This window comes from Poecilia mexicana, unplaced genomic scaffold, assembly GCF_051168715.1.
Source record: "Poecilia mexicana isolate PSO_F unplaced genomic scaffold, ASM5116871v1 scaffold_2, whole genome shotgun sequence".
Taxonomy (NCBI): Eukaryota; Metazoa; Chordata; class Actinopteri; order Cyprinodontiformes; family Poeciliidae; genus Poecilia; species Poecilia mexicana.
This window is the reverse complement of record NW_028263371.1, coordinates 49,238,678-49,251,362: the sequence shown is the minus strand read 5'-3', so window position 1 is coordinate 49,251,362 and position 12,685 is coordinate 49,238,678. Positions and strand designations below refer to the sequence as shown.

General features: G+C 38.5%; 1 protein-coding gene across 1 annotated transcript in view; it reads left to right on the top strand.

The window, feature by feature from the left end:
• The window catches only part of lrp1bb (low density lipoprotein receptor-related protein 1Bb), a 318,836-nt gene that overhangs the window by 296,891 nt on the left and 9,260 nt on the right, over positions 1 to 12,685 (top strand). The window contains exons 84-86 of the mRNA XM_088002164.1: positions 6,871 to 7,032; positions 7,538 to 7,712; positions 8,951 to 9,055. Of these exons, the coding sequence (XP_087858290.1) occupies positions 6,871 to 7,032; positions 7,538 to 7,712; positions 8,951 to 9,055 (442 nt within the window). The remainder of the gene's footprint in view (positions 1 to 6,870; positions 7,033 to 7,537; positions 7,713 to 8,950; positions 9,056 to 12,685) is intronic.

The following is a 12,685-nucleotide window of genomic DNA, read 5'->3' as shown; positions in this document are numbered from 1 at the left end:
AAATGGATTTCTGATCATGAAAAGACAGCTGTGAGCAAAATAAATATTGCAACAGCAGTCCTTTAAATGTTTAGTGATTTTTGTCTGCACTGAGCTCGTCTGAGGCTGAGAAATATTAACTGGAAAGAGTGACCAAACACGAAAAGAGGAAGAGAGATTAAAGTCAAAATAGATATCCCTAAATCTTCAGCTTTAGTGATTAAAATGGACCAGAAGTGAGCTTGGCATCAATTAGAGGCTGGAATATCTACAGATTTATCTATAAACACACAAGGTGACATTGAATTTTAACTCCCATGTCTTTGATTCATTTTCTGTATAAGCGTAGAAATGTTAGCTTTGGCAGTAAGGACGCTCTAAGCTTTTTTTTTTTTTTTCTTTTCTTTTTTGTTTATTTTACAGCATCAATGGGGCAAGTGAGATATTTATGCTTTGAGAAGTTTTCAAAGAGGAAAAGATTCATACATTAAAGTGAAATCAAAGCAGAGGTTATAGCCAACTAAATTCATCTTGCTGCTTTTAATCGCACTTCTTTTTTTTTAAACTGAGTAGAAAAAGTTTGTTCCAGTATTTAATAGCTACAGATTTCCATCACAGTCTGTCTCCTGCATGTGGGCAATTGGAGCTTTCATGTACCTGTGTACCTCTCTTGTCAGCGCGGTTTGCCTCTGGGTCTTTTTACTCCATAGAAATTTTCATGGCTTCTGATTTTTGGATGCATATCACCATCTCACCTATTAGGTTTCTGCAGAGCTACCGTATTGCGCTGTCTAGATGCAAGTTCACAACAGACTGAAGCAGTGTTTGGTCTGCTGCCTGCAATCCTTATTGTCTCGAAAACTGTGACAATGATCCAAAGTGAAAGGCTTTTTACTTATATATCATTTCCTATTCAGTGCCTCCTTTTCCACTCATTATTCCCAGGATAGTGTCAAGGAAAGGCAAATGCCGTTTGGGGATGTGTTCAGGTAACTGGATTTGACATGAGACTAGGGCTGAAACGATTCCTCGAATGATTCGAGTACCTCGATTACTAAAATTCCTCGAGGAAAATTTACCTGCTTCGAAGCTTCGTTAATTTATGTTTTATTAGTTAGCGCACCGTGTTCCGGCCGGGACTTCATTTGCGTTGCGCGGAGCTCTCACTTCCGCCTCTGAGTTGTTGACAAAAGCTAAGTCTCAGCGGCATAAAGTCCAATCTTCAAGATTGGCCCGTGGGGATTTTATTGATTGATGATAATGCCCGACCTTAAAATGACTGGGGGAAAGCCTGGAGTACGGCAGCATTTCTCCTCCGGGGCTGCTGGTTGAAAGCGAACGGCGGGAAGAGCGCTGAGGTGAGCGGATAGCCTGAACAGGGCGGGCGGCTGAGTAGCTGATGCTTACCGTGTAAATGTAGCTTTACCGACGAACCGCACAATAAATTTCATATCCCGGTCTGAAGAAACGGGTGGCGGAGCGCATCGTACATGGCTGGTAGATGAGTTTCTGAGTGTGACCAGTGAAGGTGTCGTAAATATCCCGTATTGCTTCCCCCCGTGTTCGTCCCCCGGTCTAACGGTTCGTCAGTCCGCTGGTCTATTTCCTCCCCTCCACCCCATCTTACGTTCGTTCATTCGCCCTCTCCTCCCACTCCAGGCGGCATTTCCCGTATTTTCAAACCCAAAGCGCGACAGGTTAGGTGGCAAGGTGAGTTTAATTAATCTATTAAACTCACTGAAGATGAATACATAAACTAAAAGCTAGATTGTAGACATTTTTATAAGCATATTTGTGAGCCTGCCTCTTTGTTATTAAATTCAGTATAATTTCAGATTTTTCTATAACTTTTCTTCTGGTTAACTTAGAAAGTGAGCTATTATTGTTACAGGTTAGTTTTCTAAACTACAAAAAAGCAACTGTTAGGGATGCTCAAATATGAAAAATTGGACTGATATTGATATTTGATAGTAACACCGGTATTATGCCAGATTTACCAATATTTCATTTTATAATTTTTTTTTTATCCGATTACTCGATTAATCGTAAGAATAATCGATAGATTACTCGATTACTAAAATATTCGTTTACAACAGCCCTACATGAGACCAAGCAGAATCAATTGAATCTGAGATAGAAGAGTATTGTTTTTATTTATTTTTGCAGAACTTTTTGAGTTTATTTCCCTATCTATTTCTTTTATATAAAATATAGTTTTCAGGAAAAATAGAACATCAATGTTATACACTGTAATTGATAGAAGAAAGGTGTTGTCGTCACTTTATTCCATTGCAATTTGCTTTATTTGACTCTATTTCTAGGAAAACTAGTGTATTTCTATAAACAGAATCATTTGGTGTAAATTATAAAAACCCTGACTTGAATTAACTGAGCTGAATTTACTTGTAGATGCTGATGAAGAAAACCAGAACCGTAATTTGGATGTAAGGGGTGTAGTACAAGGGCTCTCAGTCCTATCTCCGTGTGTCCATATCTCACACGTCTTGGCTGGGTAATGTTTGATTGAAGCCTGCTCCTGGAAGAACTGGTTGCTTTTTTGCCTTTGCTGCAAAGATATCACTCTGCAGGGCTGATCCGCACCCTGGGGAGTCTGGCCAAGAAGAGAGAAAATTAGGGTCTCTGGAGGTTCTGTTTGTGGGTCTTTGGGGGATCAGCCACATGTGCAGGAAGTGACTAGGAGCAAATTCTCCGCTTGCAAAGCCAAAATCTATTTCACCAGAATAAATTAACAAGTTCACGCATGGAGCCGCAGCAGATGTGACTATTTGCAACAAATTCATCATCTTATACTGATATCTGGCTTGCATTTTTCGTTCTCTTTTTTTTTTTTTAGCAATCCCTGCAGGCTTTATATCCTTTATCTGTAGTCTGAGGCAACCTACCAAAGAACAACAAATTGCTGTGAAAAAGCAATTGCTCCCTTGTAGTTTCTTCTTCTTTTGTTTTTGTTTGTTACAAGTAAATGTTTCAGTTTTTTAAGCAAATTGTAGCATCAGCCAAAGATACCCTGAACAAACAATAAATACATTTTAGATTATTATTTCATCTATTAAGAGTGGAAAAACCTATCCAAACTATTCCGATTCCTATCTTAAAAATTAATTGTCCCTTAAATCTAATAACTGTTTCAGCCAATCTAGATGGTAAGAACTGCCAACTAGTGTTTACGATATCTAGCAATGATTTCGTACATCTCCTTTTTTTACATCTCTGTGAAAGAATTTTGATCCACTTCTCTTTGCTGGATAAGGATGAGCTGCAATTTTAAGGTCATACTACAGCATCTCAGTCAGATTTAAATCTGGACTTTCACTCCCAAACCTAGCAATCAAGCTCATGTTTTTGTTTTTGGCTAACATCAACAGTAGTTTTCACCTTGGAAACCTCAACAGGGATACCATTTTTACTCAGTATATGTTTGTTGTATGATGAACAATGACCTTAAATGATGCATGTGAAGTCTTAGATGTTGTTGTGGGTTCTTTTGTGACCTCCTGGATAAATCGGAATAGCACTTGGAGTAAATTTGTTTGGCTGAAATCTCCTGGGAAGTGTCACCTCTGTGACATACTAATGAACATACTTGTTCACATAAAAGCTTTAGAAATGGCACTGTAACGGAGTGGTGTGGTGACGCAGGGGTTAAGCACAACCCACATAAAGAGGTCTTACTCCTCAACACCGCTGTCTCAGGTTCGATTCCTGGCCTCGTGACCTTTGCCGCATGTCTTTCCCATTCTCTCATTACCCACTTTCCTGTTAGTTCACTATCAAAAAAAGCCCACTTTTAAAAAAGTTGCATTGTAACACATTTTACAGACAAATACATGTTTCTAGAGGGGGATATGTTTTGGATATGTGCTAAGTAAACCCATTATCTTACTAGGGGATAATTACGTTTTCATCTGGGTCCAACTTGGTTTGAATTCCTTTTTCTGATCTGCCTCTGAAGGAGGGAACAGTGCAATCAATCAATCAATCAATCAATCAATCAACCACACCATCCTAAACACCAACACTGTTTAGGATGATGTACTGCTGGCCTTAACTCGGGATATCGTGGGTCAGTGGACAGAGTACTTTAAGATCAGCGCAATCCTGCCTTGCAGTGAGAAAGTGTGGGCTGGGGACTTTGAGTCAGCCTCTCCAATCTGTGGTGCTGAGGTCACCATGGTGACTGCACATTTCTGCAGTATACAGAAATGTGTATATATATAAGTTTCTCCTATATATTAAATCATTGTTCAAATAGGCTGATATATTCATTTGTGTACATGCCTCTATATAAGTGCCTTTCTATTTAGTAATGTAAGAAGGCTGCATGTCAGCTCTACATAGAGTCTTTAATACCTTTCAACTTTCACAAAGCCAGGCTCCTCCATTCAACAATGGACAATCATCAGCAGGTGGTACTTGACAAATTCTCGCATTGTGGACTACCACGTTGTTATGGATACAAGCCTCCATTTATGTCATGCTACACCAGTATGTAATTTCACAATCCCCATTTATTTAGCTAGAATAATGGCTTTTGAAATGTTCAAGAGACAGAGTCATTCGTCTTGTAGCCACTTCTTTACTTCCTGGACAACATTCTGAATAGAAAAAATATTCTAAAATCAAGATGGGGATAGAACACCCCAAAATTTTACTCAAGTGAAAGTAGCACTACTTCAACATATTTTATTCTACTCATAGTTCATAGCTTCTTTCTGTGACTCTTCCATAAAGCCCATATTTGTAATGTAAGACTGAGTGTCCTCTCTTAGCTGTGGGTAGCTGCAGCTAGTCCAGAGTTACAGTGGGCTTCTTAACTGCTTCTATGAATAATGCTCCCATTGCCTGGTCTGTCAGTTTGGGTGCACAGTCATGGTTTGGTGATTTTCCCATTGTGTCATTCTTCCTATTTTCTAATGATGAATGGAATGGAGCTCTGTGAGATGTTCAAAGCTTTGTATGTTATTCTATAGCCTAGCCCTGCTTAAATCTTCTCCACAGCGTTAGACCTGACCTGCCTGGTATGTTCCTTAGTCTTTATGATACCTACTAATCTTCACAAATGTTCTCCATCAAACCTTTGATTTTTTCACAGATAAATTCTATTTTTCTCAAAACTAAACTACAAATGTGGACTCCATTTAATAATTACTCAGCATATTAAATTATTTCTGTTTTCAGCCAACCAGGGACATTCAGATCTTTGACAGTTAATTTAGTTTCACCATAATGACCAAGATTGGATATTTTAAAATGCTGACTTTTTAATCTGACGTAACATATTAAACTGTATCATTGGCACCTTTATTACATATCTTAATGTAAGTCCTGCTGCTCATTACAAAAAAAGTTCTTACTCCTCTGTTGAATCATTTTCAGATGCACATTGCTTTACACTAATTGGCTCATACCTGAATATCCACTAAGGCATACCTGTCAGTCATTTAGATAAAATCATACATATAAATTAATGACCCAGATACAAAATTATCTGATTTGTGAAACTTTTCAGGATTACCAAAGAAATAGTTGAAATGATCCGGGCTCTGAACGTGGAATCTAAAAACCATCTGGAGACGTGATTAGGAGGCCGCCAATATTACCTCCCTGTTGGAAATATCCCAGCCATGTCTGACAAGGAATAAATCTGTGGCCAGAATGTGAAGTCATTGGAGCAATTATATGCCTGCTGTTTCTGGCTGAATTAAAAGCTGGATCGGCCTGGAGGACATGTCAAACAGCATACCTCCGCTTGGTACCATAGCTGCCAATCAGTGGAAGCCTCGAGATTCACATAAATATTAACCGGTACAGACCAAAAGGCAGTTCCTTGAATAACTTTTACATGACTTCTTTGCTTTCGGTTTTGCCGCAGACTTGAATGTTGTGAAAATAAACTCCCCTGCAAAGTAGTTTAGTTAGAGATGGCACAATTCTTAACACAATTGACTCCAAAAGAAGTTCCATGGTAAAGCCTCTTCCATGCTTCATCCAAAGCATTGAAATTGTTTCTAATTGACGTAATTGCATGACTAAATATTGTGTTATCTAGTTTGCAGAGAGGCTTTCTCTTCCCTTTCTCAACCCCCAAACTATTTTGCACAGAGCGATGATTTGTTGTGTGTGATTGATGAGAAGTTTATGGGCATATTTTATGCAGAAATGTGCTCAGACAGCAGTGTTGATATTTTGCTGCTACTAGTCCACTTCCACTGTCCAGTTTTTGATTTCACCGACAACATGAATACTTTTGAGGTGTATTTATCATACACAGTGAGGAGTTGCATACATTAGTTTGATTCTTCACAAAATACCTAAGAAGATTGTCAAATGGCTAAAAAAAAATCTTGGATGGAAATTGCAAAGTCAGCCATGGAGGAGGCTTAACTCTAGAGAAGCCTCAGAGATCCAAATATCTGTTTGAAGAATTTATTGACTAGACAACTATGGTTTATACGCTGCAGAAATTTGACTTTTATGGAAGAATGGCAAGAAGTCACTAATAACTAAAAGCCATAAGAAGTCCATTTGCAGTTTTCCACAAACCACACAGGGAACTCAACAAACATGTAAAAAAAAAAAAAAAAAACGTTCTATCTTAGGCCGAAACTGTACTTTTTTTTGTACATGACGGGAAAATGAAGGTTTCCAATTGTAATTTGGTTTGTGGAAGAAAAATACTTTGTCCATCATATAAAATCCCAATTAAAACACAAAACAGACTTTTATGATAAAGGTGAAATAGTTAAAGGGGTGTGACTGTTTTTGCGAGCCCATTTAGAAAAAGGAAAATTGAGGACTATAACAACCCAAATCATAACTGTGTGTACAGTTGGCACTGATCTGTACAACTTTGACTGTGTTTTTTCACAGGGAAGCCTACATGCCGTTGTCCTGTTGGATACTCTGGGCCTTTCTGTGAGAAGCGGATTTGTGACAATTATTGTCTTAATGGGGGGACATGTGACGTCACTCAGGGAAATCAGCCTGTGTGCCGCTGTATGGCAGAGTACACCGGGGATCGCTGTCTTTACCGTGAGTTCTTCGTCTCAACTCGTGGATTGTTCTGGAAACCTGCTCTTTACATACCTGACATTCCCTTGTAATCACACAAAGCATTAATCTGTATTCAGCTACCCGGGATGAAACTCCCAGAAAAAAAAAAAATACTTTTAGCACACGTTTAGTGTTAAACAAAAGCAATTGCCCAAAGAGTTATCTTTCCACAAACACCACATTTGCTTCAATTTGCAGATAAACAGAATTAGAGTTCTTCCATCTCACATCCTTTGGGTATTTCATTTCCACAGTGATGGATTTTCTTTAGCAGTGCATTGACATAATGGGATGGGGGAAAACAATTCCAGTTGCACATCATTAGTATTTTCTCACTGCTGCTTGCCCAAGGGGAGATATGTTTCCATCTGTGGCTAAGATGTCATTTGATGTGGATAATTAAGTCCCATTAAAGCCCTGTTCAATTCTTATCTAACCAGCTTATACACTAACCTTTCCTTCTGTGCTTCTCGATATGAAACAGACATCTGCCACCACTACTGTGTGAACTCAAAGGCCTGTACGTTATCCAGCAGCGGCTATGTGGAATGTGTGTGTCCCGCAAGGTATGAAGGGAACAAGTGTGAGGTGGACAAGTGTCTCCGCTGCCATGGGGCTCCCTGCCTTATTAACGAGGAAACTTTAGATGTGGTTTGCAAGTGAGTGTTTGGCACTCCCGTCCATTATTTCTGTTGCTGAAATCTTTGGGGTTTATATTTTCTGTTCATTCATGGGGAAAGACGGCATATTCTCACAGTTGCTGCCTCAACAGACTGTAAGCTCTCTGAATTGATTTGATTAAATAAAAAAATAAAAGAAAAACTTTTAGTCTACACACCACTGCTGCAGAATTTTAGCTGCTAATAATGTCAGTGCAATAGAAGCCAGGTTAGCAACTTGCCATTTTTTTCACGATAACAAAATAGAACAAAACCAAAATGTCAAGCTAAAATGCTGCAACAGACTTAAAGCTTACAAAAAAAAACATCAAAAGAAGCATGTTAATTAAATCAAAACCTCACACCAACCTTTCTTTCCAATTTACTTACATCTTAAATTTGAAATTCACTGTATAACTTTAATTTTCACAATAAATGGTTGCCAAATTTGATAGAATTCATGTTATTGGTATTTTATCACATGAGTAATTTTCTCTAAAAGGAGAGTCGACTGAGTAGACAATCCTGTCTACTCAGCTTTGGTCTTCTAGTTTTTTTCCATGAAAGAACTATGACTGTTCATTTGTGGGGAAAAAAACAACGTATTCCCAATATCACAGTTGCTGCCCCGACCGACTGGAAGCTCTCTGAATTGCTTTGATTGAATTAAAGCAATTCACCAGCATTTAAGCTGCTAATAATGTCAATGAAATAGAAGCCAGCTTAGCAATTTACCAATATAATTTATCTTTTATTTGGTTAGTATTTACTTACAATGCATTTTTGTGTATTTCTTATGTTAATTGATTATTTAATTGGTTGGTTACTATCACATTCAAGGAAAAACTGTTGGTAATATTTTCTATATTATTATTTTGTATTGATATTTACATGTTTTATATATTTTTGTTTTATTCATTCATGGTATTATGTTGCAGCATTGCTTTTTTTTAATTCTCATTAATATTTCTGGTATGATTAATATGCATTTTTTTTAACTGCTAAATTATTTGTTTTCTGTTCTATTTTTGTCTGCATAAAGATTAGCGTAGAAATGCTAACATTTAGTTTTTACACCTCTAACCATGTGTTCAATGTTGCTATTTGGTGAAGTCTCTTCTCTTCCAACAATTATGCATGTGTTTGACAAAAACCACCCAGAACTCCTTCCCTCCCCCATCTTGTTAAAATATAGTTTTTTGCTTGTAACATGAGTCAATTATTTCTCCACCCTCCAGCTGCACAAATGGTAGAATTGCGCCAAGCTGTCAGCTGTGTGATGGATATTGCTACAATGGAGGTACCTGTCACCTGGACCCCGACACCAGCCTTCCATTCTGTCAGTAAGTTACAGCCTAATGGGTGAAAGAGGTGTGAGGGAAGAGAGCTGAATGTTTTCTACGCAGACTTGGTTTTACTGAAATACTGGCTAAGGAAAGAGTGGCTTTTAGAGCAGGAGGAAAAATTATCAAGGGATATCTTTCTCTTTGCCTCAAGAACTCAACAAAATAAGTGTCTCCTTTTGGATTAGAAAAAAAAACCTCTTTAAATTGAGAGAAGATCTGATGTCACTGTTTGAAGCGCCAATGAACAGCAGGGGGCTGAGTGCCAGTACACCACCCTGTGCAGCATGACACCTCTCTGTGGCTTAAGGGTTTAGGCAGATAAAAATGATTTGAAACTGTTTCAAAGCCTGCCATTCTGAACATCTCATGCTGTTCCTCTCTGCCGTTTAAAGCTCATGTCAGACCTCGGTGACTGTCTTCAGCAGCTGGCTTTAGAAGGTTTTTTTCCTTCAACAAAAACAGAAAAAGTTCCGTATCTTTGCTTCAGCATGCCATGAAACTCAAAAACTTGTTCCAGACAAAAGTTAAAGTGGCACGTGTGAGGGAATCAAGACGACTCGCAGTGCTGTTTAAAATGAACACTTCCTCTGCGATAATCGCATTCATTGCGTGTTGAAAATCTGTTCAAGGAGGAAATTGGAAATTTATTTTCAAAAGCCATCTGTCTAGTTTTCCCTTTTTTTAAATGCTCATTGTCCACTGTAGTTAAATTGAAATTTGCGGTCACCTCTCTCCAAATTCCAGGGGATAGAATCAATTTCTATGCAAATTACTCCATCTTATTCGATGAGGTTAACAGATCCTGATAATGCGGTTTATTATTTGCTCCAAAGACTTGAAATTATGTGAGATGATGGATATGGCGGTGTCAAGAAATCATAAAGTTTGACCTTAATCCTCCGAGTTAATGTGTGTTTCATCAAGCTCCCCAAATGCAAAAATCCTGCTGTGTAACGCTGATTCAATTGTGATTGCATTAAATGCATAAAAAAGAAAAAAACGGCCCTGCAAAAAATACAAGTTACGAAACATTGAAAAGAATCTATTAGTGCTAGAAAGCCTCAGTTGGCCAATAATGTCTAGATAGACAAAAACCTTTAATAATTTAAGCTTATAATGAACTCTCTTTACATTCTCTTGCATAATATTGTAGCTGTCTAAGTACAGATATTTTTTTTTCTAGATGTTGTAAGTCTAATTCTATAAGATAGCATTAACTACTTTGCTTTTTTCAAGGACAGAGCTTTATATCTTGTCTAAAAAATGATTACCCAGAAAGAAAGGCAAATGTAATTGATAATCTTTCCCTTTCAAATCTAACAATTATTATGTAAGTTCCCTAATAATTGAAACCATTAGGCATGCATCAGCAATAGAAGGGTTTTGTTTTGTAGTTCTAGACCAGGGGTGTCCAAAGTCGGTCCTCGAGGCCCGGCATCCTCCATGTTTTAGTTCTCTCCCTGGTTTAACGCACCTGCATCAAATGATGGCTCATTAGTAGGCCTAAGGATAACATTGACTTGCTGAGGAGGTTGTTGCCACCACCAGGGAGAGAACTAAAACATGTAGGATGCCGGCCCTCGAGGACCGACTTTGGACACCCCTGCTCTAGACAAACAGACATTTTTCTTTCTATAACTTCTACAGCAGAGAAGTTGTAGTCCTCTTCAAGTTCAACCTGTACTAGGAGAAATGAGATTCGGTGTTTGAACAATAAAAAGATGTCAGACTGCTGGAGACTTTTAAAATTTTAGCAGATTGGAAATCGTAATATTTTAAACCTTTGGAAACCTTGGCACTGGAAAGTGGCAAAACAGACTTTCGTATAACGTGTCTTTTAGAGGAGACTCTTCTTTCCTTTTTTTTTTTACAGAAGCAGATTTATGTTTTCACATGATTTATTTTCCTAATTTACTCTCTGAAAACGCAACACTGTATTACTCCGTCTGACAACTGAAGGTGCTTAAAGGATTTAGTGAGTCAATCTCCATTCGTCAAGCAGCCAAGTGTTCAACAACATACAGGTGCTGGTCATAAAATTAGAATATTGTGATAAAGTTCATTATTTTCCATAATGTCATGATAAAAATTAAATTGTCATATATTTTAGATTCATTGCACACCAACTGAAATATTTCAGGTCTTTTATTGTTTTAATTTTGATGATTTTGGCAAACAGCTCTTGAAAACCCAAAATCCCTGTCTCAAAAAATTAGAATATTATGAAAAGGTTCTCTGAACGAGCAATAAAAATAATCATCTGAATCAACAAAGTAACTCTAAACACCTGAAAAAGATTCCTGAGGCCTTTAAAAACTCCCAGCCTGGTTCATTACTCAAAACCGCAATCATGGGTCAGATTGCTGACCTGACTGCTGTCCAGAAGGCCATCACTGACATCCTCAAGCAAGAGGGTGAGAAACAGAAAGAAATTTCTGAACGAATCGGCTGTTTGCAGAGTGTTATATCAAGGCACCTCAGTGGGAAGTCAGTAGGAAGGAAAAAGTGTGGCAGAAAACGCTGCACAACGAGAAGAGGAGACCGGACCCTGAGGAAGATTGTGGAGAAGGGCCGATTCCAGACCAAATTAAATTTTCATCTCCATAAAACTTTTCAGCAGATGGAAGCATGAAGTGCTCCAAAATCTTCTGATAGCTGCTGCATTGATCCTGCCCTTGATAAAACCCAGTGGACCAACACCAGCAGCTGACATGGCACCCAGACCATCACTGACTGTGGGTACTTGACACTGGACTTCTGGCATTTTGGCATTTCCTTCTCCCCAGTCTTCCTCCAGAGTCTGGCACTTTGATTTCCGAATGACATGCAAAGTTTGCTTTCATCCGAAAAAAGTACTTTGGACCACTGAACAACAGTGGTCCAAAGTGCTGCTTCTCTGTAGCCCAGGTCAGGCGCTTCTGCCGCTGTTTCTGGTTCAAAAGTGGCTTGACCTTTGACCTGGAGAATGCAGCACCTGTAGCCCATTTCCTGCACACGCCTGTGCACAGTGGCTCTGGATGTTTCTACTCCAGACTCAGTCCACTGCTTCCCCCAAGGTCTGGAATCGGCCCTTCTCCACAATCTTCCTCAGGGTCCGGTCACCTCTTCTCGTTGTGCAGCGTTTTCTGCCACACTTTTTCCTTCCTACTGACTTCCCACTGAGGTGCCTTGATATAACACTCTGCAAACAGCCGATTCGTTCAGAAATTTCTTTCTGTTTCTCACCCTCTTGCTTGAGGATGTCAGTGATGGCCTTCTGGACAGCAGTCAGGTCAGCAGTCTGACCCATGACTGCGGTTTTGAGTAATGAACCAGGCTGGGAGTTTTTAAAGGCCTCAGGAATCTTTTTCAGGTGTTTAGAGTTACTTTGTTGATTCAGATGATTATTTTTATTGCTCGTTCAGAGAACCTTTTCATAATATTCTAATTTTTTGAGACAGGGATTTTGGGTTTTCATGAGCTGTTTGCCAAAATCATCAAAATTAAAACAATAAAAGACCTGAAATATTTCAGTTGGTGTGCAATGAATCTAAAATATATGACAATTTAATTTTTATCATGACATTATGGAAAATAATGAACTTTATCACAATATTCTAATTTTATGACCAGCACCTGTACATTCTC